Source organism: Lepisma saccharinum, unplaced genomic scaffold, assembly GCF_977018435.1.
Source record: "Lepisma saccharinum unplaced genomic scaffold, izLepSacc3.1 HAP1_SCAFFOLD_767, whole genome shotgun sequence".
Taxonomy (NCBI): Eukaryota; Metazoa; Arthropoda; class Insecta; order Zygentoma; family Lepismatidae; genus Lepisma; species Lepisma saccharinum.
Window position 1 is genome coordinate 25,596 of NW_028143430.1, and position 23,757 is coordinate 49,352.

Consider the following 23,757-nt stretch of genomic DNA (forward strand, 5'->3'; position numbering starts at 1 on the left):
CCTTAGGTAAACTACGGTTTAGTTTAGTTTACCAGGACTATAATGATTGTCTTTTTACTCACGACGTGAGGAACGTAGGGTAAATTCCTTGTATAGAGGTGGAGGTATGTAACACAGAGTTTAGAAGTAGCATTACTCCAACTAAATCAACTCAGGTGCATATCCAAGTGATGTTCAAGCGTGAACTATTGGGCTGATCATTCCCTCTTGCATTCTTCAGCATGAGGTCACCACGCCTGACTTGCCGGTCCTTTTGAAGGACAGACCATCCTCCTTTTGCGCGGAGAGAATGCCAAGGTGAAAGCGATACCTATCCAGGAACTCACTGACACAACTCTCAATTTTTGGTGTGACGCAGTTATATTAACATTAGCCTCAGGGAAGCTAACGAAAGCACACAGGTCTTCACTTCTTGGAAAAACGGCTTCTAACAGTGGCGTGCCAAGAATATTTCGTCGGAAGTGATATGGAGCTTTCAGACCGAAGCGACAAGCAACACATATTCGTTGGAAACAAACCCTCAGTAATAAATGCAACCTTCCGAACCGAAGCGACAGAAGCTACGCATGTCGTTGTCGCTTGGCAGCCAGGGTTACCAGGCGACTCGAATTTTAAGGGACAGTCCCTTATTTAACTGTCTCACGTCAACTATCACCTTCATCTACAACATCTATTAGCAGTTTTACCATAAAAAAGAACTGCTCTGAAGATGTAAAGGTAAGCAGAAATGTTTATTAAGGCAATACACTGTGTTTTGAAATTCTGTTCCTTATGTTCAACCTGTGATTGTGATTTTATCGCGTATTTTCATCTTGACAACCTGGCAACACTGCGCCGGCATAGCGGAATTAGGGATTCGGGAGTTGAATTCATTCAATGCAAAAAGGGGTCTGTGGTTGCGGAACCAGCAGTAAATAAGGGTTATGGTCATACATGCAATTTCACACAAACAGGTCCCATAACAAAGCATTATTGGCAAACGCATTTCCTTCCGCTTGATTACACACACACACAGCCTCGTACGCACTAAAACGTCGAAAGTTTACAACCCCCGGAGAACAATAGGCTATATTCAGATGTCGACTGGCGCTGTTTACAACACTAACTTTCAAAGGCGATATCTTGAAGGGAAGGGCTTGAACGTTTCGTGAGGAGAGTGAAAAGACTTTTCGCAACTTTACGGGCAGTTTTTGGCAGGTATGGTAGTTACGTTTCGAATCATGTTCTTTTTTAATCCACTTAAAATTGCTTTCCTGTTTAGGGTGCGAAATCCTGGGGGTGGGGATTTCCTCCCAACAAACAATCTTGGCCTCACAAATTCCCCACCAAAAAAAATCGGGGGGGGGGAGAGTTTTTGTTATAACAAACAAAAGATAAGCAATTACTTTTAATTTCAAACATACTTTACTAAGAATAATATCGAAAACACACACAAATTAGTGTAGTTGTGAGTATTGAATGCTTTCTCTCTCAAGAGATCAATAACAAATCTACATCAATACGCACAATAAAGTAAAACAAGAATGCAAGAACATAATAACTATGAAATCTGATTCATCATAAAGCACAAACTTACAAAACCTTACACATAATAAAATCACTTCAACTATTTCATAATTTATTAACATCTTTGACCAGTTAGTAAGGGAAATAATTATCTGCATTGCAATATCTGATATGTATAAAAGTAACAAATTAATTTCCTTTATGTAATTAATAATAATAGTAATAATAACAATATATTTAATTGAGTAATTTATTTTTACTTTTAATAACATTACAAATATGTATCGTATGTGGGGGAGGGGGTTTGTAGATGAAGAACTTCCTCCCTCCCCCACAAGTTTTCAATGATTTCGTACCCTGTGCCCGCTTTAGACAAGAACATTTTCCTTAATATTTTTCTCAACATTTTATGTCATGACCAAAATGTTACCCTGTACAGTGAAAAATCTTACGGCATTTGCAAATTTCATGGCATTTCTGAAGGATAATAGGATCCACCCTATTTCCGTAGCATTTTTCGTAGCATAACCAATCAGAAGCGACCTCTAGGTCACGAGTGCACACGTAATGGCGGCCGAGTGAGATGTAATTAACGTATTTCACACTTTTAAAAGTTGATAACTAATCAACCGAGAGTAATGACATTTCTGTTTACACATTTCAGTGATTTTAACTAGACATCAGTTACATAATGAATATGTGCTATTATACCTCCTGTCTTATATCATATTTTAACCTGTTCATGGGATAATAATGATAATAATAATAATGCTGTTAATAAAATATTAATCCTAGTCAGCATTACCACTGCCGGCGATTAGGTGGGGACGTAGGGTGGCAGTTGCCCCTCTTCCTAATTTTCGCCCCCACCTTATGGCATCTTAATGCTAAGCCCTTTCTAGCAAGATAAAGTAAATTGTCATTGTCCCCCCACCTCCAGTTTTGGCACCCAATCGCCGCTACTGAGTATTACATGTCAAGCACTTGGTTCCGACCCATCCCATACACGTTCTTGCTACCAATGAGGACATTATTGTAGGAGTTAAGACGAGCCCAATCCCATCAAATAATTTAATATGTTTATATGTATCTTCTTTTTCAACTTAATGGACTGTGTTGTAATAAGAAACATAATTATGGGCTGAAACTGCCAAGTGAGCATTTGTACATTTTCTTCATTTTTTTATTTAACGAATGAAATTTTATGTGTGTAATGTTGAAAGTATGTGTAGTGGGAGGAGTGGTGCAAAACAGAGCTACAAAATACCACATCCTATAAGTGGCATGCTCAAGTCAGAAATCATAGACCTTGGTAACAAAACATGAATCTACCTCGGACAGTGAACATGTCATGTATTAGTAAATAAACATTTGGCTCGTTTAAAGATTGCGCCATCAACTTCCTGCCAATGCGGAGAAACTAATCAAACACTTAATCGTTTATTTTTTGAATGTCACTTAAGACAACAGTACCGAGACTTTCTATATAAAAACTTACAACATGCACAGGTACCATTTCCGATATCCTTATCTACACTAATATCTGAACCTCGCACTGCAGTTATTTGGATTCTCTATAGGTTGGCTAGAAAACATAAGTTTACTATTTAAACAACCACGATGATTCACACTACAATTTAAATTAATAACTTCACAAAACTGTTATAACATAAGAACAGGAAGACATTAGTGTTTCGAAGAAAGTGAATGACATTCAACAACAGTTTAGAACATAGATATTAACAATAGAACCTGAACTCGGCAACTTTGGCTAGAAACTGCAAACGCGGTGTGAGCCATAAAAAGAAAGAAGAAGAAGTATGTGTAACAATGGAGCTTGAAAAAAGTATTTTGCAGTTTCTAAAAAGTGTTATTTTATTTAATTAGAAGATTATGTTGCTCAAGTAAGTGTCGAGGACTGAATCTTCTGATCAGTTGGATGTTGAATGTTAATCTTAATATTTTGCGTTGAGAAACTGAAAGTTACTGGTATGGACATTGCTACCATATTTTTGTGTATGTTGTTGCTTTACTTAGTTCAGTGACATTAATTAGAAGTGACTAGATGAGATTTTGATATTAGTTGTGTCTCAGAGTGTGGAAGGAAGTGGAGTACACTGCAGTGCAAACTGGTAGGGAAGCACTGGGAGGGTGGGTTAATGAACTCACGTTGATCAATAAAACCATCCTTTTTCATTTCCCCAAAGAAACTTTACTGGCCCATCTGCTTTGGTTAGAATTAATAACCTTTCCTTTTCAACACATACTTTCTCTGCTAACAGCAATTCTATTGTTGGAAATCGAAGCCCGACGTGTTTTATAGGTTCATCTGCACTTGCAGACACCCCTTCCCTTTATTTGTTCATTCCTTCCGGGTTGGGCGTGGTGCAGACGGAGCTTCAAATATCATAACATTGCAATAACTCGTCGCAAGATAAGGGTCAATGTTCCCAACAATTTATACAAACAATTTCTCCAGAATTAATGTGAAATAAGGCTGGCACGAGACGAGATATGCAAGCCTTGGTCTCTTCTTGAATTTCAGGACGAGAAGATGCCACTTGTCCTGTGGTATCCTGAGGTATTCACCATACGGAGGGCGACCCTCATGAAGGCAGACCTCACCTTCACCCTCCGTAAGACTTGTGAGGGCGGATAAGGGAGAGCAGACCTCATCTTCACCCTCCGTAAGACTCATGAGTAGTGTTGCCCACGGGACGAGACGGGACAGGCTTTTAAAAATTCGAGACGAGACGAGATTGACCATGTGCCATAAGACAAACGAATATTTTCGAGACGAGACAGCATTACCACGAGACTCCACGAGACGAGACAGGCCAAAATCTCGTCTCGTGGGCAACACTACTCATGAGGGTGGATAAGGGAGGGCAAACCTCACTTTCACCCTCCGTAAGATTCGTGAGGGTGGATTAGGGATGGCAGACCTCACTTTCACCCTCCGTAAGACTTGTGAGGGCGGATAAGGGAGAGCAGACCTCATCTTCACCCTCCGTAAGACTTGTGAGGGTGGATAAGGGAGAGCAGACCTCACTTTCACCCTCCGTAAGATTCGTGAGGGTGGATTAGGGATGGCAGACCTCACTTTCACCCTCCGTAAGACTTGTGAAGGCGGATAAGGGAGAGCAGACCTCATCTTCACCCTCCGTAAGACTTGTGAGGGTGGATAATGGAGGGCAGACCTCACTTTCACCTCCGTAAGACTCATGAGGGTGGATAAGGGAGGGCAAACCTCACTTTCACCCTCCGTAAGATTCGTGAGGGTGGATTAGGGATGGCAGACCTCACTTTCACCCTCCGTAAGACTTGTGAGGGCGGATAAGGGAGAGCAGACCTCATCTTCACCCTCCGTAAGACTTGTGAGGGTGGATAATGGAGGGCAGACCTCACCTTCACCTCCGTAAGACTCATGAGAGTGGATAAGGGAGGGCAAACCTCACTTTCACCCTCCGTAAGATTCGTGAGGGTGGATTAGGGATGGCAGATCTCACCTTCACCCTCCGTAAGACTTGTGAGGGCGGATCAGGGAGAGCAGACCTCATCTTCACCCTCCGTAAGACTTGTGAGGGTGGATAAGGGAGGTCGAGTGCTTGGTGAGGTTGAGGCCAAGGGATAGACGTGAGGAAGAGATGCGGGATCCAAACCACTATGTGCATCCATCTCTTATTTTATGTAATGATATAAATATATGAAGAACCTACATTCGATACCAGAGGCATATATGTAATTTGTTTGTAAGTAAATTCCAAGCAGAAAATAACTGCAACACTAACTATAACTGAGTTATTTTTATAAAGAGTTTCTATAATTGTAACCCAGTTACTTTTTAAGCCAACTAATTGTAACTATAACTCAATTAATTTTAAAAGGTAACTTTCCAAACACAGCTTAACCTTGCAACATTCTCAGATTAATGTTGAATTATTGTCTTAAGTCCAATTTATGCACAGATCGGCTAATCGGGACTGGACCACAGTTTAAAGTGGAATCCGAAGTACTGTGCATCCACTGGGTATCGAACATGGGACCCTTTATTACAAGGCGATGACGTTAGAACTACGCCATTGGGGATGTCCCATCCTCAGATGATTTAGTTTATTTTACCTCACACTTCTGCCACTTTTGGCTAATCGCGAAGATGAGGTATTGTGATTGATGATATGATGACATTGATAAAGGGACAGTCATGCCTAGGCTGGGATTCGAACCCGGGATCCTTGTCGTCGTAGTGAAACGGAGGCCGGCATTCTCAGATCTTGTATACAGCATCAGGAAGATGACTGGGAGGTTGGAAACCTGTTGGAAATCTTTCTATTCATCGATTTCCATCACTTCCTGCTATGTGGCAATTGGAGACACGCAGAGAACGGTTAGAAAGGGGATGTTACAGTTAATGAGGTGACTGACACGTGCTGAGTGGCGCCCACAAACTCCTTTCGGTATTCTGTGCATCGGAAGAGAGTGAAAGTGCCGGAGAGAGTGTCTGAGAGCCCAGAAAGGACTTTCTTCTCGCCGGGTGACCTTGAGAGGGCGAGAGTGTAAAAGATAGTGGATACAACTGCCTCACATGTAATAATAATAATAATGATGATTATAATTGACGGGTTGATGCGATAAAATGTCTCATAATAATAATAATAACGTTATTAAAATAGGTCAATTAATTATTATTACTGTTGCTATTACATGAACATGTAAAAATATGATAGACACAACAGCACGTATTCATTGTCTAGGGTTATTTATAGTTATGGGTCTTTTCCAGTCTTACGGCGGACGTCCCATATGCTGGCAAGGGAAGTGAGAACGGGGAATACGCAGCAGACCAATCAGACAACAGCGGTGGCGCCGAGAGTTATGACGTCGAGAGGAGGAAGTTCTGCCCACACCTCGTTCTACAGACTGCTGCGTTTCCTATCGCGCTGGATTGGTCGCTTTCCCGCTCCCCACTTCCCTTGCCAGTATATAGGGCGCCCGCCGTAAGACTGGAAAATACCTACAATTTTTCTTTTTATTTGATTTATTTTACTTCGTTTTTTGTGCCATTTTCGGTTAATTTGTGAAGATGGGGATGAATGATGATATGATGAAACTGATGAATGGACACTCTCAAACATCCATGCCCAGGCCAGGATTCGAACCCACCGGGACCCCTGGCGTCGTAGCGCGATGGAAAAGACCTACAAGATCACTGAATTTTGTGTAAGGCCAGCTGTCCTACCAAAGAAATTAATGTCAATGACAATTTTCAGTGGATTGAAAAATGAATTCCGAAAAGGTTGTTAGGTCCAGTTGATGAAAAAGAAAGTCTTTGATGATTATTGATTGCGTTAGTGTTTTAAGTTCACTTTATGCACAGAAAGGCTAATCGGGACTGGACCTACAGTTTAAAGTGGGATCCGAACCACTATGTGCCTCCACCGGGAATCGAACCCGGGACCCGTTGATTACAAGGCTACGACGCTACCACTGCGCCATCTGGGTGGCCCTTGATGATTATTTGATGTGTATTATTATTAATAGTGGTGCACATAAATTTTCGCAAGCATTGTCAACGCAAAGCTGCAATGACAAACAAATTCTTAACTTTGTGTAAGCTCTGACGAAATAAATCAATTTCATATTATGCAACAGTAAACAAGTAATATTTGCTTATTTCATTTTGAATTTGGTAAGACTTTTCGGAGGGTCAAGACATTATCTGGACGTATCTCGAAATGCGTAATTAGATACTATGAATGATAAATATGGAAAATCATATACGTGTAGGCCTGCTACCTGGGTAAAGGGTGAAAAAGAAAGTATCCATGAATCACGCTGTGCAGTAATATAAGGAAATTTTACGTAGTGATTGACCATTTTTATGATTTTCATCGATGAACGATGCCTTTCCACCATATTATGCTCTCGAACTGCACATATTGTAGTTTAATGCACACTCCTGTTAAAAAAAAGTGGCACATACTTGACCATTATAAAGCGTGGCACTTTATCTCAACAGGAGTGTACAGAAACTGAATGTTATAACTAGTGTTATTAAGTACTTTTGTACCTATTAAGACACTCAACACAAGACGAGATTGTAACATTATGTTGGGGACCGAGACAAGGAGGAGACAGGCTTTCTCTTACACGAGACGAAAGGAGACTACAGTATCATCAACCTTGTCATTTGAACAGCCATATTCATGAAACATCAATATTGCCATAAGTATAATTTCAAGATGCATATCTGTTAATCTTACCTGTCTAAGAATTGGCAGCTTGTTACGTTCAATTAGGACCCTGAGATAGCATTCGGGTTGAAAACGGCGCCTCCACTACTGGTGAAAGTTGCTGGTGAGAGTACCTGGAAAACAAAACAAACACGTCATACTTAAGAAATAACTTACATTTGGAAAACCTCACATTTGGCATTGGTGTTCAGGCAAGATACTTAAATCATTGGCAAGACGCACCGAAATCTGGACACCAATGTCAATTGTCTAATTTTTCATTGTACAAAATTTTCAAGCAAACGTATTTATTACTGCGGTAATCGAATGGCATTATTGAACACAATGTTACTATGTACTGCAACAATGCACTTCTGAATTGTTGTGTGTGGATTTCAAATTCAATACAATTTTTTCGAGTGCGAAAATTCTGATTCCTCTATTGTAGACGAGAATAAGAAATTCCTATCAACTTCAAAAAGTGTGAATAGTAGTCATCTGAATAATAACAAAAATACACACGCACACATTTCATTCATTGTTCTCTGCTTTAATCGGCATGTAAAAACACTGTAGACTCCAGTTTCATCACTTGCAGATTTTTCATATCTCTTACATTGAGTAGCTAAGAATTCGCTTACTTTTTAGGCCACCCTACACATGTAGAGAGAGAAGACGCTCAATACTATCCCAAAGAGGGTTTTCAGATCGAAGTAACAAGCAACACGTGTCTCTAGGAAACTAACCTTCAGAATCAAATGCAACCTTTCGAACCGAAGCGACACGACAAGCTGCACGTGTTGCTCGAACAGTGATGTTTTCACAATACCGTGCATCGTATGGCTTCTGTCTGTTGTTCGCGCATGTGCGGTGAATGTTTTACTTTGGACTGAAGGGACTCGTATCGCTTGTCGTTTGCCGCTTCGGTGTGAATTCTCCGTGTTGCTTGCCGCTTCGGTCTTAAATCTCCCTCACACCGAATCGGCAAGCGAGAAGCGACACGGGCCCCTTCAGTCTAAAGCAAATCATTCAACGCGGTGCATGTACAACAGACCGAGGCGACACGATGAGGAAACAGCCCAGTCCGAACGAAGCGAAGAGACTAACCGACCTCCGTGGTGGAGTAGTTATCACAGCGCGCTACGACGCCTGAGGTCCCGGGTTCGAATCTTGGTCTGGCCATGGGTGTTCTTTGTTTGTGTTCCTTCATCAATTTCATCATATCATCACTCATACCCATCTTCGCGAATGGCTAAAAGTGGCACAAAAGCGAAGTAAAAACTCAAATCAATCAATCAACGTGAGCAACAAGTGCAACCTAGGTTCGGATATATGTCGCTTTGGTCTCAAAGCTCTCTTAAATGCAATTTTGAATTGCGGGTATGGTTTGACTCCTTGTGAAATTGGCAACCCTGATCGAAAGAAACAAATGTGTCCACCTATCCATCCGCACAAAACCTGACCACGGCATTTTCTCGCAAATACTTCTTAGAAAACGATCGTTATAAATCGAAAATAACTATATTTCACCAGTAAATAATAACGGCCCTTGTATCGAGGTCAAACCGTCACCTCCATTGACCAGCCCATAAGGTTTATGCATTTGCAACGAAGCTTAACGCGATCTTCAGAGTGCTGAAGACATTTTAGCCGCGAGGTATCCAGAGGATGGCGTTGCTCCAGTGTATCCGAATGTTGCATAACAAATTCCTGGATAGAACCTTCTGGAATCGGCTTATGAGAGGGAAAACGATGAGATCATGCTAGTAAGGGGGAGAGAGGGGAAGGGCGGGGGACTCAGGGACACCTTTCTTTTAGCTGGTTCACTTTCACTTATGCTCAGTTGCTGCACGGCTCACCATACCTGTGGACAAGACTGGAAAGATGTGCACCTTGAGATTGGTAAGTTACGCTTGTATGCTTCTACTAACATCTCTACTATGGGATGAGATTCCTCTTGACCGGGATGCTTGCTTGATTTGGTTATTTTACGTCGCTTTTCCTCCACTTCTGACTAATCGCGACGATGACTGTATATATAGAGAAATAATGGGGTTTCAACTTTCAGCATTCCAAGAATAGCAAAATTTTAATAGTTATACCTCGTTAATAATAATAGTACCTATTGCTTGATGCTATTCATTACATTTGTAAAATATTATCTGATTAATATTACTTTAATTTGATTTTGATTTTTGTTATTTAACGTCGCTTTTCTGCCACTTTTGGCTACTTACGACGATGTGGATGAGAGATGAAGTCATGAGTTTGAGTTGCTGTTTTAAGTCCACTTTATGCACAGATAGGCTAATCGGGACTGGACTGAAATAAATAATGAATGATTTATTTTACTTTGCGTTTCTGTCACTTTTGGCTAATTGCGAAGATTAAAATGAATGATGAGAAGATGAAATAGATGAAGGGACAATCACAAACAGATACGGACAGCACAAGTCCCTTAGAGGATTATACTCGCCACAGGTCAATACGCCAGAACCTCGTTAGTCTGCAGTCCAGGGTGTGCAACATGTAAGTGAGGTTGATTGGGTGTCTTCACAAAGCGTCACTCCTTACACCTCTCCTCATATTGGATTGATTGATTGATTGAGTTGGTGTTTTAAGTCCACTTTATGCACAGTGAGGCTAATCGGGAATGGACCTACAGTTTATACTGGGATCCGAACCACATCGTGCTTCCACCGGATATCGAACCCGGGACGCCTTGATTACAAGGCAACGACGTTACCCATACGCCATCGGGGAGGCACGAAGTGATAAAATCGACGAGGGACATTCACAAAGAACACCCACGCCAAGGTCGGGATTCGAACCCGGCACACCTGTTTTAGTAGCACGCTGTGCTAACCACTCCGTCACGGAGGTCTGTAGGCGGATCCATATGTATGTATGTGAATATATATATGTACACAGAGGCGTCTCGTGACCGCATGAGTCAATTGTGGGAAAAAGGACAGCTTGCTCTGCGACGACATTCATGAGCGTTTCTACATTCTAATGTCTTTATATAGGAGAAGTATTTATTTTACACGAAAGCGCTGAACTAAGCTTATATTACATTTCTTGGATCTGAAGTGAAAGAAAGTAATATTTTTTTCCCACAATTGATGCGTGTGTCACTTCAGATCCAATAAATGTAATATAAGCTTAGTTCAGCGCTTTCGTGTAAAATAAATACTTCTCCTATATAAAGACATTAGAATGTAGAAACGCTCATGAATGTCGTCGCAGAGCAAGCCTTTTTCCCACAATTGACGCATGCGTTCACGAGACACCTCTGTATGTACATAATATCTTGATGCGTCACGGGTTGTTACAATAAATACCTCTCTCCAATGGTTATATGTGTTTGGAGACCTCAGATAGAAGCGAGACAGACTTTCAGAAATGGAGTTTGAGTTTTAAGTCTCCTTTTATGCACAGATAGGCTAATTGAGACTGGTCCTACAATTTAAACTAGGAGCCGAACCACTATATGTGCTTTCACTGGTGTTGATTACAAGGCATCGACGATACCATCGGTGAGGTTTTTCAGACATCGAGAAGAAACCGAGGACAAGAGAAGCATTTGTAATTCGATACGAGAACGAGACGGACAAGACGAGACTTCGCCAACGTTCTTCAATCTTTACTTACGTCATTAAGGAAACATAATAAACAGCATTGAAGAGACGGTTACAAGGGCGTGGGTATCTATATTATCTCGTGTTCCTTTTCGCCCGAACAGATTGCGTAAGTAGTGCGTTTCCAATAACGCAGAGGAGCCGTACGCACAAATTTCCTCCTCTTTTTACCCCGCACGCATCAACAGAGAGGAAGGATCCTATGACATTTTGTTTCTATGGCAACCTTAGGGAAACAAACTTTGGAATTTTCAGTCACTCGAGCGTGGAGAGCTTTCAGTTAATTGCATACGGATGGGGGGGAGTATGCCGGAAGTCATAGAACTGGCGTCCGAAACCACGGAGGGAAACCACGGTGTGCGGTTATATCAAAACTGTATACATCCCTTACGTAATCATTTGCAAACTACAGTTAAGGAGTGTTAAACACCATGGTACCCTGTATTTGCGAAAGGTTGATGACATTTTCACGTAAAAGCAGTGGCGGAGTGGTTAGCTCAGAGCTCTACGACGCCAGGGATCCCGGGTTTGAGCTTTGGCCTGGGTGTTCTTTGTGAATCAATTTCATCATATCGCCCCTCGTCCTCATCGCCACGACTACCTAAAAGTGGAATAAAAGCGACGCTAAATAACAAAAATCAAATCAAAACAAATTTTCACGTAAGGACGATTTTTACACCCACTCTCACGCTCGTACACTCACGGGCACTTCTGTGTTGTAACTATCCCATTGATCGTTACAACCCAGAAATGTCCGTGACTGTACAAGTTACCTTCTGAGGAAGAACCCAAATGTCAACCTCCCTTCTATGTGGTACACACCGGTAACTGAAGTCTTGCAGGCTAACGAGGCTCTGGCGTCTGGCCAGGATACAGGATTTTAATCCCGGCCTTTGAATGAGTTTTTTTTTGTGAGTGTCCCTTTATCAGTTTCATCATATCACAACTCATCCTCATCTTCGCGATTAGCCAAAAGTGGCGAAAAAAGCGAAGTAAAATGAAGCAAATCAATCAAGCCTCTAGACACGTTAAGTGATTTAGCTGAGTTATTAATTGGAAAGACATTTGTTAGTGGCTGGAAGTTGCGAGAAAATAATCTCTCGTTTATTGCAAGATTGCAAGGTAAAGGCAAATCCATAACCAATTGGAGCAGTTATCATGGACGTACAGCGCCACATTTCAACCTGGTGGCGGAAAATTGAACTAGTTTCTTTTTTATCGCCATCCTCTTCCCCATGGTCTGCATAGTGGATTCACCAAATTTCAGAGTTCTACGATGCCTCAAACAGGCTACAGAGGGCTCTGAGTTTGGTAACTTTAATTCTGGCCACCCGGTACAGTCACCGGCAATAATAATGGGACACCTAGATCCTGAAACACTGACCTCCTTGCAATGCGTTATGTGTGTTGCCTAACTTTACGGCTATGAGCCGACTTCAATAGCAACTTTTCAATAGGAAGTTCTGCTATCGCCGAAAGTTAGGCAACACACATAACGCATTGCAAGGGGGTCAGTGTTTCAGGATCTAGGAGTCCCATTATTAGTGTAAAATAAACGATATAAGGAAATAAGATTCATACTAATAACATGTACAGATTTTCCTGAGGCTAGCATTCGATGGAGAATTTTCTGTCCAGACTCTTTCGAGATGAACGCCAATACGCAGACGACATTTCGCCAACTTTGAACTGTAGCCTAGAGAAACTTTCTTATCGAAAGTTTTCTTCCATTGTGGAGAGCTCTTCTTGTTATCTGTTTTGCTCTAAGATTGGCTGCATCGCGGCACAACACCCTCTGCCACCCCCGCGTCTCCTAGCTACCTTCACCGCCCACGTGGGGAGCACAATATCACTTCATAACAAGTGATGGAAAATGTAGAGAGAAATTTCCCTCCGTGTAGGGAAATTTTGAAGCAATTTGTGTGAAGGGAAAAGAGGGAAATTCTTCGTTGCTGTTTCTAAGGAAAACTCTAAAGATTTTCTAATTGTATCTCACTGATGAGTGATTTTTAATATCTCCTTCTATTGGTGTGTTCTAAAAGGGAACAACTTGCGTAGAAAACGAGGTGTGGCTAGAAAGAAACCGGACTGTTGCTACAAAATCTTTTATTGATTATTTTGTACAATACGAACATTATCCTCTTCAAAGTACTCCCCTGCACTATCGATACACCGCTCCATACGAATCTTCCATTACTGGAAATAATTTTCTGAAACCATGTTCATGACCTCCGTCGTTTTTCTTTTCACAGATCCTACGGTCGTAAATCTGGTTCCTTTCAGTGCTAATTTGACCTTTGGGAATAAAAAAAGTCGCAAGGAGCAAGATCCGGGGAATAGGGTGGATGTTCTAACACTGGGATCCCATGATTGGCCAAAAAAAGCCTTGACTGACAATGGCCGTGTGGGCAGGAGCATTTTCCTGATGAAGAATCCATTACTTGCTTTTCCACAAACCAGGTCGTAATGTTCTTACTCGCTCACAAAGGGTCGTCAGCACCTTAATGAAATAATGTTGGTTGACAGTTTGACCTTCGGGTACCCAATTCGAATCAATTCACCGACATTTGTATGTTTGATTCCGTTTTTGACGTGCAAGGCTGTCCAGGACGCAAGTCATCCGCGGTCACTTCTCGTCCCTCTTTAAATCTTTGAAACCCCTCAAACACTTGCGCGCGTGATAAACACTCATCTCCGTATACTTCCTTCAATAAACCATAAGTTTCTGTGGCGGATTTTCCGAGTTTCATAAGAAACTTCACATTGATACGCTGTTCCACTTTCACACTTAACATTTTTCCTACGGAGCACAGATGTACGGTTCACTTCGTCCACAAGCTACAGCGGAACTGACTGCGACACACCCTGGACAATCACGCAGTCGATAGGCAGGATATCACGTTATACACTCATGCACCGCTTGACCTTGACGCGCTTGCCGTTTGTCGACAGCAATATCAATCCGGTTTTTTTTTTCTAGCCACACCTCGTATGTACTTTGTATTCTTCTTATCTTTTTGTGTTCAAGCAATGTGGAACAGCTGTTATTTGAAGGCTCTGGGCCGAAAAAACGGTAAGTTAAGTCGCGTTAAACTCCAGAAAAATGAATGTTAATTAAAAAACGTTACTCAACATGTAAATGAAAAGGTACAAAACATGTTTTGATGAATAGAAGCGTCGAATGTCTGAAAGAAAGCACGTTGAGAAGTTGGCAGGGAATGACACCGCTATTTCGCTGATGACAGCAAATTGACTTACTTGTATTTTTCTACCTGATCCTTCATTTGTAATATTCAGAAAAACTTAAATGCACAGAAGTGTATTTTAAAACACCTTCTTGTGAAAACCCTGTGTACGTCAATGAATAAGTATGGAGAAGATGGAGGATATTAATTAAATATGTAAACAAATAAGAATATTGGAAATAATTGCTGAGACAAGAAGCATTATAGAGCAGGGACATTCACTACCCCCCCCCCCCCCGTCTCAGGAGTAACAAAAAAGGCCTACTTCTTCTTCCCATCTAATTTTTGTTTCTCTTTTTTCTTGTCTTGGGCCTTCTTTGTAGCCTTGTAACTTATTTTCTCTGTTTTAAGGAGACTTCAGGCCGAAGCGACAGGCGACAAGCGACAGTGGGTGTTCACACCCAAATGACAACCGACACGTGCAGCTTATTGTGTCTGTTCGAAAGGTTGCATTGATTAGTGAGGGTTCGCTTCCAAGCGACAACTGTACAGACACGTCGCCTGATAATGTTCACATGAGCACACGAACGCTCATGTATATGTCTTAAATTACGTACATATTAAATGCACACACACACACACATATGTATATTTATTCGAAGAAATACTATGTTTGATGTACGAGTACGAGGGTCACTATTTATATTTTGAGCCTAACAATGAAAAAACAGGAATTTGGCATTGAAAACTGCTTTATTGTTTTTCGAAGTATTCTTCTTTATGGTCAATACACTTTTGCATTCGTTCGAACCATTTGTCAAAGCAGTTTTTCCAATCTTCTTGAGACACCTCCATAATATGGTTTTTGAACGCATCAACGGCGTCTTCCGCCGACGAAAATCGTTGTCCACGCAATTTATTCTTGACATTCGGGAACAAGAAGAAGTCATTGGGTGCCAAATCAGGACTGTACGGCGGATGACCCATCAATTCGATTTTTTGACTGTTCATAAAGTCGGTTGTTAGACGAGATGTGTGACAGCTGGCATTGTCTTGATGAAGAATGATCCGACGGCGTTTGTTTGTTTTCCGTATTTGACCGAAGACCTCTGGCAAACAAATTGTTGTGTACCATTCAGAGTTGACCGTTCTACGTTCCTCTAAAGGCACAGTTGCCACATGACCAGTTTTCCCGAAAAAAACAGGCGACCATTTGTTTCGATGTGCTTCGAGCGCGAACAACTTTTGTTGGATTGGGTTCATCTTGAAACACCCATACAGTCGACTGCTGTTTACGTTCCGGCTCACATGCATATATCCATGATTCGTCACCTGTTACAATCTTATATACGTCTTTTGAAGCACCACGATTGTATTTATTGAGCATTTGTTTGCACCAATTGACGCGAGCGTCTTTTTGAGTTTTTGTCAAATTGTGTGGGATCCAACGAGAACATACCTTTCTCACAGCTAAATGATCATGTAATATTTTATATATGCTGGTGGGACTAATGTCTATGGTTGCCTCAATCTCACAGTATGTCACATGACGATCTTGCAGTATTAGGTTTTGCACAGCATCAATGTTTTCTTGAACAACAACTGATTTTGGACGACCTTCGCGAATCTCGTCGGTGAGCGAATGGCGGCCACGATTAAATTCGTTATACCAGCGTTTCACAGTGGCAAAGGATGGGGCTTCATCGCCAAATGTGGAAGTAAGTTGATCGATGCACTCTTGTCTTGATAATTTACGTCGAAAATCGTAAAAAATCATCGCACGAAAATGTTCTCGAGTTAATTCCATTTTATTGTTGTCGCGCAATCTCAAAGGCAACATAAACAACACAAATGAAGTTATTGACAAAACATTTGAAGTACGTTATGGTCAATAATGCCAGACGATTCCGTGCAAACGTCAAATCGCGCCTAACTTCAATCAGTGTTGCCAAGGCTCAAAATATAAATAGTGGCCCTCGTATACACACACAATTTACTCTGACACGACTTCCTTCACGTCGATAACTCCTCTACATAGTTGGTAACACTGACTCCCACGGTGTTCCACGGAGGGCGTTGAACACAATTGCTGTGCGTGTTGCATAGAGCTGACAGCTAAGAGGCTGTTGGCCAATATACCCCGAAAATGTTCACTTCGCTGTGCGAACACTGATGCAGGCGGAAATACTTCTTACATTCGGCACCAGAGTGCAGCATATTCAAGGAATGTCTAGGGAGACTCGAAAATGGCTGTGCTACATAGTTGCAAACTATAGCGAGAATTCGCTAAACCTGGCGGATTTTAAGGGGGAGAGGGACAATTTCCTCTAGGTCCTTCTTGCATTACTTCAAATATAGCGTTATTTTGGGGGAAAATTGTTGAAAATAAATTGAACTGTTTTTCTCACTTTTTCAATTGAAGATGAAGTTACAAGGGAGAGGAGTAAATCTGCATTCAGTACAAAAACATTATTGCGAACACTCGTATGCGAACCGCACGCGACGCCACTGCAACTGTAGCCTGTCACTTGTCACTTCGGTCTGAAAGCTCCCTCAATAATAAATGCAACCTTTCGAACCGAACAGACATGTCAAGCTACACGTGTGTTACGTGTTGCCTCGGTCTGTTAGTAGCACATATGCGGTGAATGCTTGCTTAGATACTGAAGGGGCTCATGTCGCCCTTCTCTCCTCGTGCTTACTTCGCTGTATTAGAACATTTCTTTTTCTCCGATTTCCATACTGTTCCGTCTGTTCCTTCTTTATTTTTCTCTCCCTCTCTCTCTTTCATTCTTCTGTTATTTCTCTTCCTTCTCTCTGACTCGTTTTATTTTTCCTTACTCTCTCTCTATCTGTTTTGCGTGACCTCTTGTTTTTTCTATTCCTTTCTAGCTCTCTTCTCTTTCATTTTATCTTTCTTTCTTTCTCCCCTTTTTTCTGCCTCTTTTTCATACCTCTTCTTTCTTTCTCCTTTAGAACGTCCTCCCCGATGGTGCAGTCGCAACGTTGTCGCCTTGTAAATAAAAGGGCCCGGGTTCGATACCGGGTGTCACTGGCGTACGCAAGGAAGGAGAGCTGATGGAGCTACAGCTCCTTCAGTAATTTTGAGAAAATCAAAAATTTCAAATGAAAATTATTTTAGAACACAAAACAAACAAACGAAAGGTGTAAATGCAAACCCCTTGATTACCAATTTTGTCTTCGAGTACAATTTTAATGAAGCCGCGGTGGCTCAGTCGTTATGGCGTCTGACTACCATGCGAGAGACTCGGGTTCGATCCCGGCGTGGGAGAACCGGGAATGTTTCCACCTGTTCAAACGTCTCATGCGGCCACCCAGCGTCGTATAAAGTGGGTACCTGGAGGAAACTCTGGGGGGGTAAAGGCGACCAGGGGCGTGGTGCTGATCACATCACCGTCACCTTCGGCCGTGATCAAGAAACTGTGGGGCCCTAACCCCACACCCCCTATACGCCTTCATGGCGTGGTGCTTAGCACAGGGGAGCACTTTTTTTTTACAATTTTAGTAGAATGAAAAGCTCCAAATATACGAGATATTTTATTGTTTTTGCCTCCCCCTAGAACAAAGCTATGTACTATCCACCTTTGCAATTGCAGCCTCTGCCGAAAAAACGCCAGTGCCTGGTGTGGGCACATAGTGGTTCCGATCTCGCTTTAAACTGTAGGTCCAGTCCCAATTAGCCTGTCTGCGCATAAAATGAACCTGGAACAGAATCTCAAATTCCTCAAGCTTTCTTTAGAACATTTTTATCTTCTGATAACCTAAAATGACATTTTGTCCACCTAGCCCTGTCCCCATGAAGAGTGGCGCTGTAAAATGAATGGTCGATAGGACATTTCTTTCACTCACAAATTCCGACCACGTTATGGAAAGTTATAGATTATAAGGATAAGGTAGATAAGACAAGACACCCAGTACTGTCCCCTTGTGTTGAGAAAGCAGCTAATACCTACAGCCAGTGCCGGCAATTGGGGACAAACTGTGGGACAAAAACAGTTTATTTCCCTTTGTATATAAGTAGGGACATTGAATTTTCGCGATGCGCGAAATGGCGAAATGTGGAAAAAAAGATGAAATTTTGAACATTCTGCATGTAACTACACCCCCAATGATGAAATATGCATGAATTTTATTCGCGAAGTAATGCGAAATGTGTGATTTTCCACGAAATGGACGCTTTTTCACGAAATAACCGTGAAATATCATCAAATTAAGTAGAAAACACGCAAAAACCGGCAATCGAGGTTGTGCGCGCAAACTGTCGATTTGTAACGAAACGTTTGCCTCAAGTTTCCTACCACTTGCAGCTGAAGAACGTTTTATCTTCGATCACATCAGGAAGACGCTGCAAATTGGGATTTCCCATGCACATAATCTCAGTTCGAAAACTTCGCTCCCTGTCAAGCTGCATTCCTTTCTTCCCCCGAATGTCTCCTCAACTTCCAGTTTCATTGAACTTGCTAGCTGTAGCAGCGATAAGATTAGTCTGTTCCCGCACATCAAGGGAAACAATGGTGTCATTGGTGTTCAGTCATGAATGAATTTTGTTTATCATCATGTGATTTTCAACATGTGTTTGTGTATGTGCAGTAGTGATTATTTTATTTGTTGGACAACAAGGATATCCTTTAAATACATACAATGAATAAATCACTTGAGATGTGCAATTTAGAAATGAAGTGATTTTGTGTTGATGTTTTCTTTTTGGTTGAACAGCTAAGTAGTTTATCAATATATAGATCTTTTGTATGTTGTTTCCTCTCATGATGAAAAAGTGTGTGCCAATTTTTTTTTCCACCGCTGGTATATACCGCTGATCTAACATTTTATTTACCGCTCTCCTCAGTTTTTATTTACCATAAATTTGTCTCCCTATATATAAGGTTTAGCATAGTATGGGGACAAAAATGGCAAAAAGTGGGGGGCAACTACCCCCTTGTCTCCCCCTAATCGCCGCCACTGCCTACAGCTGACCACCAGGTATCAGTTCCAATGCAATAGCTCAACAGTCGGCATCCTGTTGGTAATTATTCTCCACCTAAAAACAAGACAGCTCATACGGGGGCGTACACGATGGCAACCATGACGTTCTTGGTGTCAAGGTAACGTAATCCGTGCTTATGGAGTCGAGGCAATCAAGGGAGTCTTTGGCACTTGTTTCATGTTGGAGTTAATCAACCTGACTTGATTTTGTTAGCTTTTTTAGTGTTTGTCATGATAGAAAGTTGCACCAGCCACATGGCCGGCCGTATGGGAAGGTGTAGTAGGAATTTTAACAGTGGCGTTGGTAGAGAATTGTCCATGGGTGTGGGTTCAGAAGTGGGCTGTTCTCAGGCAGTCATGTCTACCAAGACGCTCTCTCTGTGCTTTTCACTTTCTCTCTCTCTTTTTCTCTCTCATTCTCGCCTTTCCTTTCTCTCCCTTTCTCCCTTTCTTCCTCTACCTCTTCATTCTCCCCCCTCTCTCTCTCGTTCCTCTTCTATTCCTCTTTCTTTCTCCTATTTGTCTCTCTTTTTTGTATTCTTCTTTATCCTACATTCTTTCATTCTCGATTGTTCTTTCTTTCTTTCTTTTTGTGTTTCTTCTTTTGTTTCTCTTTCATTTCCTGAACCTTACTTTCTGGCCATCCCATTAAGTTTTGACCCTGCCTTTATTCCCCTGTTTCTTTATTTTCTTCTTCCTCTGCTTGTGTTTCACATTTTCGGTCATTCTTTGTCCTTTTATATTTCTTTATTCCTTATTGTGCTTCTTTTCTTTGCCATCTCTCTTTCTCCCTCTGTTACTTTCCTTATTATTGCTGTGCTTCTTTCATTTTTTAAGTTTCATGTCTTTCTTTACTTCTTTCTATGCTTCTCTTTAACTTTTTGAGCATCTCTTTTTTATTTCTTCCTATTTCTCGAGTCTTGCTTTCTTCCTGTACTTTCAGACAATAAACGTGTTGTAGTACGATTATACTTGAAACTCTTATAACTCAGAAACTACTCATTTTGGGACCCATGTTGATACACTTTTATTTCTTCTCTTTACACGAGGAATCCATTCGTAAAGTTTTGCCCAGTAATTTCGTTACACCCTATATATAAAATGCATTACAATACTTTAGAATCTAACTAGCAACTCGCGCAGTTATCTGCTTCAAAGTGAGGATCGACTACTTAAAAACTGTCCAACACTTTACGAACACCCTGTCTTCGATACATCCACCTTGTGAACGACGCCCAAATGGGGTAAAAATGTCACGCGCAGTTAGGATTAGAACCTGGAGTAATCAGTATGGAGTATATTCCCATTCAAGCACATTAAACTACTTTCATGCCAGTCCACGGTCCCCGGAAACGCAAGGTATTTTCGTTGTGTGCCGTTGTTACAACTTTTACGCAACACATCCAGCATCGGTCTCTTCCTCTCTCCCTCCTGGCTGATGAGATTTTCTCTACTTTTGCAGACGGTTGCCATGGCGACGATATTAGGCGCCGCGACGGCTGGCAACGATTTCCCAGGGACGGTTGCCATAGAAACGGATCCGACCCCTCCGGTACCCTACAGCTTCAGCTACCAGGCTGGCCGCTTCCCAGGTCACGTGGACAGGACTCACTCGGAATCCAGAGATGAATCCGGGGTCATTCGAGGTGAGTTGGCTGGAACGGGAACCTCTCCTTTAACCGTTCCATGTTATCCCATCTTTTTCTTCTCTTTTTTTTTTACCCTCCTTGCAGCATCCCGGGGCTGGACCAACTTAAATATGCCTCTCCACCGCTCTGGGGAGATGCTGGCGGGGAATCGTAACTGGATGGGTGATTTCAATTACGAAACAGCAATAACTTTCGAGGGGGGGTTGGAGCTACGATTACGCCTTGGAGTCGTAATGAGTATGGGCGTCTGGTCTGATTTTTCTATGCAACTCACCAGAAGGTTACATAATTCAGAACTACATAATTTGTATTCATCTCCAGATTTTATTAGAATGATTAAATCAAGAAGACTTAGGTGGGCAGGCCATGTGGCACGAATGGGAGAGGAAAGAAGAGTTTACTGGATTCTTGTTGGGAAACCTGATGGTAAGAGACCAGTAGGAAGGCCAAGACAAACATGGACCTAAAGGAAATCTGTAGGGATGGGAAAAAATGGATAGGTATTGGTCAGGATAGTAACAAATAGATGGTTTTTATTGCTGCAGCCATGAAACTTCGGGCTTAAGAAGGCTAGAAAGTTAGTTAGTTAGTCACTAGCAATCAAAAAGGGGCACTTATATCCTGGAATACTCACTTCTCTGCATAACGTTATGCGTGTTTTGCCTAACACTACGCGTCGTTGCCTTGTAATCAAGGGGTCCCGGGTTTAATACCCGGTGGAGGCATAAGTGGTTCGGAACCCACTTTAAATTGTAGGTCCAGTCCCGATTAGCCTTTCTGTGCATAAAGTGGACTTAAAACAACAACTCAATGAATCAAACAATCAAGCCTAACACTATGGCGGTGACAGAACTTGCCATTGAAAGTTTGCTATTAGAATCCCCTTATCGCGTAGAGTTAGGCAACACACATAACGCTTTGCGGGGAAACTATTAATTCAGGATCTAGTTCTCGCCTTTTTCTTGCCGCTGACTGTACATATTTTCCCCTTTGCATGTGGGGTATCAAAAACTTAACATGTCGAGTTTCAACGTTGGGACGCTGTGTATGAATTTCACATTAGGGGCCTCCACGATGGCATAGTGGTAACGTCGTCACTTTGTAATCAAGAGGTCCCGCGTTCGATAACCGGCGTAGTAACCACGCAGGAATTCTGATACGACTTTGATTGATTGATTTGCTTTATTTTACTTCGCTTTTCTACTACTTTGGGCTAATCGCGAGATGAGATCGAGTGATGACATGATGAGATTTTAACAAAATATTCAAATTTGTTCGATACCCGGTGGAGGCACATAGTGGTTCGGATCCCGCTTTAAACTGTAGGTCCAGTCCCAATTAACCTTACTGTGCATAAAGTGGACTTAAAACACCAAATCAATCAAAAAATATTCAAATTTAAATAAGACTCGCTGTTAAATTTTAACGGTAGAATGTAAATTTCACGCTAACTTGCAACACTGCATGGAAATATGAAGATGCGTTCCATCAATTCAAGAATATGTTTCATCTATTTTTGCATATTTCCGAGAAATTATCATCCAATTGGTTTGTTTGTTTTCAAGTCCACTTTATTCACAGAAAGGCTCGACCTGTAGTCTAAAATGGGATCCGAACCACTATGTGCTTCCACCGGGTATCGAACCCGGGACCCTTTGATTAAAAGGCGGTAATGATATTATCAGACGGATGTATGAAAACTGTTACGAACAAAACATTACTATCAAAATACATATTTATGGACACTGCTGAAATGTTATCTTTTCCAAACTACAGGGTGAGTCAAAAGCCAGGTTATATATGAAGTTTTCCACTTTGACAGTGTAAAATGGCCAGTCATTCCAGAGTGCTTGGCGAGAGCGATACAAGATCATTCTAGAGTTGTCGAGGCGAGACCGAGACAGATCTCGTAAAATCGAGACAAGACCGAGATTTTGGCATGATACTGAAAAACATTTACCGAAAACAAAACCTGGTACCCCTAGATTATAAGGCAACGACGTTATCCTAGACTTGGAAACACTGAACTCCAACGGCAAATATAGACAGGAATGAAGTGTAAATTCTGTTCACTACACCCGCCTAACTGTGGAAGGAAAAATTCCATTACCGCATCTACCCTATTGTAGCGTGTTGATGCCGGTTGCGAAAACATATGCAAATCCTCTCGCTAATAGTAGGGGAGCCTTCTCTGTGAACAAGTCTTTGTTTGTACAAGTGTTGCGACGCAAAATTCTGTAAACAAATGCCCCCCCTTGGGTAACTAGCTCGAGGAAATCCAAATAATGCATTACACAACTCTTGTGTTTCCATTCCAGGCGTCTAAAGGGCAGGCCCGTAGCGAGGGGTGGGTTAGGTGGGCTGAATCCTAGGGCACCATAACCAGAGGGCGCCATTCAAAGCTTTTAAATAATAATAATAAAATAATAATAATAATAATAAAAACGAAGTCAGACCATACGACGTATAAATTTACACTTAGGAGATTGTTACACTTGTAACACACGGCTGAAATTTTATCTTTTCCAAACTACAGGGT

At 41.6% G+C, this 23,757-nt stretch overlaps 1 protein-coding gene across 2 annotated transcripts in view; it reads left to right on the forward strand.

Moving 5' to 3' along the window:
* The first annotated feature begins 3,322 nt into the window (after positions 1-3,322).
* Positions 3,323-23,757, forward strand: part of LOC145983309 (larval cuticle protein A2B-like) — a 54,781-nt gene continuing 34,346 nt past the window's right edge. Inside the window, exons 1-2 of one of the 2 annotated variants that reach the window (XM_083116454.1) lie at positions 3,323-3,410; positions 21,032-21,215. In XM_083116454.1, the coding sequence (XP_082972580.1) occupies positions 21,041-21,215 (175 nt within the window). In that variant the 5' untranslated portion in view covers positions 3,323-3,410; positions 21,032-21,040. Of the gene's footprint in view, positions 3,411-9,593; positions 9,642-21,031; positions 21,216-23,757 lie in introns of those variants that run through there. The other variant, XM_083116452.1, reaches the window with a different exon arrangement.